Genomic DNA, 6,000 nt, shown 5'->3' with positions numbered 1-6,000 from the left:
GGGGTGGCTCAGTCCTTTCCTGCATTTTATTCAGGGCAGGGCTTGCATCTGGGGGACTGAGAGGAGATGGGTGGGGCCTCGATTATTCATAATCACTTTAAGGGAATGTCACTCTCAAAATTGTTTACCTTTTATTGTACTGTCATTCATTTCCCTTCAGGAAACTGATCATCCTCAGATGTGCCATATCACCTTACATCCCGCCCTGAACCAAAATAAACTGTTGCCATCACAAGTGATTTACAGCATCTGGAAGTTAATCATCAGGTAAATGACAGGTAATAAATACACTCAATTTAGTATGTACAGAAGTAAAGTTAAGGTCTTTATAACTACTTTAAAAGTGGCTCGGGCGCTGTTCAAAATGCCTAGTGTGAGTACACCCTAACATACTTTTCATATCTTCCTGGTTTCAATGAAGTGTGCAGCCCAGGGGCAGAGGGTGAAAATGATCTTGAAGGTGTGTTTTACCAGGAAGAGTCAGTCACTTCACACTTTGTAGCTAGTTAACTAATAGGTCTCTGAAGCTTTAGCACTCATATTTAGCCTATAAAAGCCTATGGAGACAGAAGTCTGCAGCCTATTTCAGCTCCCCGCAGTCATTCCCTTCTCCTTGGGCATATCGGCCTTTGGGTTCCTTGCTACTGTACTTCAAAGCCTAGTCTTTTTTTTATAGTCTCATACATCTTAGTCCTTCATCCCCAATTAAACCTAACTGAAGTGGACCCCTACCTCTTCTATTTCTCTCCTCCCCACCAATGTTTATGCACCTCAAAAAAATGGATGGCACAGAAAAGTACCTATCACTGTCACGGTGCGTGCTTCTACAGCTGGTTATGGTCTGAGAGAAAGCTGTAAAAGTGGATGCAAATTTAATTAGTGAAGCTTTCTAAGGCACGAATAACTATTACTTGCTCGTACTTAAGATTAGGGTTTTGAACAAACCCTTAACTGTAAGTATTAACTTTGAGCTCATCCTGCTCTGTTAATTCTACAGAAGTGTAATACCTCAGATCAGAAGTTAATTCAGGAGAGGTATTACTTTTCAAACAATGAGACATGTGATTTATGATTGCTGGATTACCTGCAGCTGTATCTAAGGACTGGAAAATTCACAGATAGAAACTTGGAGATGTGCTATTTTGACTTTGACCACAAAAAAATGACCAAAAACACTGCAGTAACCACATAATAATGCTCTTAAAACTACTCAGAACATCTTAGGAACCAGATAGTAATGCCCTGAACAACCCCCAAAAACCTAGCACTTGCTAAGTTTTGGACAGCAAAGCATCAGCGCCATTTTCTTCAGATAATTTCAAATCTTTGAAGTCTCAAAAAGAAACTCCAAATAATGCTAATTTTCGAACTCATACCAGATTTCATACCAGAAAAAAGAGTTCAGAAACAGGAAAGTCACCAAATAACATATTCCAAGTGAACACTGACAATATAGACAAAATTTTGTAGCTAAACTTAAATAACTTCTGCTTTGTTCTTTCTTTTTTGACTTGCTTGTTGTCTATTTTACAGATGTTATTACAGATGACCCTCCAGCAAACTCAATGACCCCGGAAGTCCATAAAATCAGCTCCCGCTTCCTTGGAAATTGATGGTAATTAGTTTATTTTAGGTGAAATCTAAGATGTTGCACTTAGAAGCTCAAGAACAAAGTTCTGTCCCCATACGGGGATGTTGATGCTAGTCCCTCAGCTAAATGAATGTCCACAACACAGCTCTTTCATTCAGGACACAGCAGCACAACTGCCATGATCTAAACATTTCAAGAAATCTTAAACATGGCTGGCGGTGAATCGTAGAATGATTTCTGAAGGATCACGTGACTCTGCAGACTGGATTATCTGACAGCTGAAAATTCAGCTTTGCCATCACAGAAATTAATTACATTTTAAACTATCTTTATATAGATATTTTCGATTATAAGAATATTTGACAATATTACTGTTTTATTACTTGTATGCTTAAGAGATTTTTAAATGTCAAATATTTTACAGATACTGAAAAACTGTGTATTTAATGTACTGGAAAACAAACAAGCAAAAGAAAAACATATGAAACTTAATCTTGATTGACATGACCTCAGAGAAAAGGTAACTATCTCTAATTCCACACATCGTTGGCTGTCAATAGGCCTCTGCTTAGCTCCCATGATGCCATGCTATGCCGGTTGCGCCCTGAGCTGAGAAAATCTGTTCGGCCATGTGGGATGTTCACTGGCGAAAGGAACCTAATCTTTCCCAGCAGGGCTCCCATCAACTCTGGAAGTGTATGAATGGAGATAATATCTCAGTAATGAGGCCTGTTTTGTACCATCAAAGTCCTCCAAAAGGGCCTGAAACCCGACCTCCCTCTTTGCGCCGACGAGCTCCCCCTAATAGCTCCCATTATTAATTGTTTTCTCTCTCCTGCTAACATACGGAGTGTCTTCCAGTCCCCCTCCATCACCCACCTCCACTGCCAACACGAACTCGGTCTCCATTTCACTTCAGATTACCTCAGTTGACATTGATATCTAACGATAAATGGCATCAGCCTAAAAAAAAACTACATTTTGTTTAATTTTTCAAAACACTTATTCCATGGTCTAGTTATTTTGCCACTCCCACATTAATGGCTTATTTTGAAATAAGATTGTGGTGAATCACACTATCACACTGCAGTTAGGCAATGTACTATGAAACTCTCATGACAACCACAGACTTCCTGCTAGATTCCTCCGACGCAGGTGGCCGAGATAACCAGAGTGCCACACTGTGCAGTCGCCTGCATAAACATCCGTTTCTAATTCAGGATCTGTCCACTGCCGCCACAACTGAAGATCAATCTACAACAAGCCTATTTGCATTTCCTGCTTCGTGATCATTGTCCATTGTAGCCGAAACCAGTGATAAGTGAGCAGTCTATCTGATCAACAGCTCCTGAGAGTCTTCGTCCTCTCGGGATAGTTAACAGAGATCTACGCGTGATAACATGGACTGTTACTTTTTAAAGAAAAAAGATTGCGGATATGATTGGTGGACTTTCATCATTAGCGATAATCAAAGAGAGATGCGCCTCAGATGTGGGAGATATTTGGTACTAATTGTAGAAACTCAAACAAATCTGCCTTAAAATGCCATGAGGATATTATTTTTATGTATTTTAAGCATTGACTCTGAATTATTAGTATTGACAGGTGTGGAGAGATTTTCCTAAATGTGTCGCATGAGGGTATGCTAACCCTCTCAATGTGGTTGTAAAATACACCTAGCATTGGTATGTTTAGCAGACTGAAATCAGAGCGAGAATTTTTCTCTTTCCAGAATTTTTTACTGTCCTTTTTCCAAAACCTCAACTCATGCTTGCATGAAGCATTGGCTAATCAAGTGAACATTTTAAAAGCAGCTCCTACTTATAAAAACAAAGAAACACACCCTTCAAATAGGTGTGCAAAGAAGTCTGAATATCAGAGTCCGAGAGAATGGCAGCCTTGTCCAAGCTGCAGTTATTTTCAGGGTCTTGAATGGCTCTCTTCTCCCCTTTTGTTGACAGCCATTCACCCAGTAATGACTGTCACACCAGAGCTTGAAACATAAAATGGTCCTGTCAGAAAGGTGACCCTGTGAACCGTAGCGACAAACAACGTCTGATCTCCACATACACACAACTTGCTTTGATGACTACCATCAAACTGTCGATATAAATGTGCTTTACTGACTTATTTCAGAATTTAGATACATTTCAGAGAGCCTCATTAAATTATGTTAAATAGCCTAATTGGGGTCAATAAGATTTTTGAATGCAGTTATTTGATTAAAAATACCGTAAACAGTAATTTATTCCTGTGATGGCGTGTTTCCGTGTCACATGATCATTGCAGAAATTATTCTAATAAGCACTGGATCAGGGTGCTCAAGAAACATTATTATTATCAGTTTTGACAATAGTGGTAATATTTTTTAAGTGGAAGGATTCTTTGAAAAATAGAAAGTTGAGAAGAACAGTGTTGATTTGAAATATATATTTTTATAGCAAATATAAGTCTTTACTGTTACCTTTGATCAATTTTATGCTTGCTGAATGAAAGTATTATTTTTTATTTTTTTAATCTTAGTGATCCCAATTTTATCTGTTACTCTAATCATCCGTTTTCATTTTTCATTTAACAATATGATCCAAATATTTAATTAGTGACAAGTTCAGTCAGCCAAACATCTAACAGAAGTAAGGACAGCTTGACAGCATCCACAGGTGTATTTAATGCATTCAAATATTAATACAAATTACCAAGGCCTAAATCACTCAACCACACAGAAAATAGCATATTTACCAACAAATATCAAGTTTCATGCTTCACAAAGCAAAGAAAGACGGCGCTTAAAGTCGAAAAGTGAAAAACTGAAGCATTTGTGTACCCTTGCTAACTTGGCAAAGTTCGCCATCTACTGTTCAGTTTCCAACCAATACAGGCATTTTAAAATCACATATTATTTGATATCAAATAAATCGTTTAATTTCATTAACTTAATTTTTATATATTATAAATATTATTATACAAACAAAAGCTGTTAAACTGAGCCTTCACCAATAGAAAAATGCTACTTTAGTGCATCATTTTATTATACTAAACAAGTATACTTAGTAAAATTAAGAGATTTAACAAGTGGATTTAGGCTGAAGACAACTCTATAACAAGGTTTTGTAGCTTATATTAAAGTTATATTAAAAAGTCAACTTGCCCCTATTTTCCCCTTGTTTCCTAAATCTTACATGAAATACAGCTTACATGTGATGCACAGTACTAGCAGGTATTTTCATCCTAAAATGAAATTTGATCGATCTGCTCGTCGCTCTTTGATGTCTGAACTCCTCGTATCGTCTATCAACTAGTCAGGTCTGAACAAAATGGCGGCCTTCTGCACCGGATAACGCGGTGTTTCAAAACTATCATAACAACATGTCACTTTTGAGACTGTGTGCCTATTCAGCGGCTTTAACTCGCAGTTTTGCGGTTGACAGACGTGTTCAGAGATTTCTGAATGGCGATTATTGCCACCAGTGTCTCAGAATACGGAGTAATGGAGAGAGACAAATACAAGGTAACTTAACGGAATGAAACAGTTTTACTGTCGTGCTGTCATCTGTCTTGTCCTTCAAATCACATTAAGTCTGTCATTTCTTTTGTATCAGGGATATTTCGTTGAAATGTTCACTGCGAAAAAAGTCAGGCATTGGCTTGTTGTCTCAATGTTTAATGAGGCTTTAATAAATAACAGTCTGACATGAACAACTTTTCAAACAATTTGATGATTGTTACTTCTTTATGCACATTTTCGGTGTTTCTTTGATGTATATCTAATCTAGATCGATTATGTCTGTGTGGATTCTTTGTTGTATTAGATATTATGTCTTGTTTTGTATTCCAGCACCAAATACAAACTGTAGAGTTGGTGAACTTTCACCGTTTTATCTGTCATTTTTCAGACAAAACATGGGCTTCAATTTACCAGCGACACTATTCAGCCATCCCTAAGAAGGAAGACGGGAAGAAAAGATTCTGCGAACAGTCTCAGTTGTTGGATGGTGTGGTATATTTTCACTCATGATTGTGTATCTAATGTTAATCATTGATGTTATAAGAGAACAACTGATTATTATTATTTTTTTTTTTTTTTTGAAGAACAAATTGGCTGGATGATTTTTGGTTGGATAATATTTATTTCGATTTTACTTGCAAGTTAAGTCGGTTTTATTTACGCAGCACTTTTCACAAAACAGACTCTTTCAAAGCAGCTTTACAGAAAAAACAAATTTTTATAATGTTTATTTTATATTAATATCTTCATGCCCTACAGTATAGTCACATTTAGCAAATTAGAGCTGGACAATATTATAGTTTATATTTTACAATGATGTAAAGATTTGCTATGTATATGCAGATGAAATTGTATACTTACTGTACTCAAATTAAATTTACAACTTATTATATATATGTAGAAA

The 6,000-nt window shown here is 36.8% G+C and overlaps 1 protein-coding gene across 1 annotated transcript in view; it reads left to right on the top strand.

Moving 5' to 3' along the window:
* The first annotated feature begins 4,904 nt into the window (after positions 1-4,904).
* The window catches only part of LOC306867498 (DNA-directed RNA polymerase, mitochondrial-like), a 47,042-nt gene continuing 45,946 nt past the window's right edge, over positions 4,905-6,000 (top strand). The window contains exons 1-2 of the mRNA XM_079413172.1: positions 4,905-5,099; positions 5,485-5,583. Of these exons, the coding sequence (XP_079269298.1) occupies positions 4,958-5,099; positions 5,485-5,583 (241 nt within the window). The 5' untranslated portion in view covers positions 4,905-4,957. The remainder of the gene's footprint in view (positions 5,100-5,484; positions 5,584-6,000) is intronic.

Source organism: Barbus barbus, assembly GCF_936440315.1.
Source record: "Barbus barbus genome assembly, chromosome: 49".
Classification (NCBI taxonomy): Eukaryota; Metazoa; Chordata; class Actinopteri; order Cypriniformes; family Cyprinidae; genus Barbus; species Barbus barbus.
Note: the sequence above shows the minus strand (reverse complement) of the source record. Positions and strands in the feature narration are given on the sequence as shown.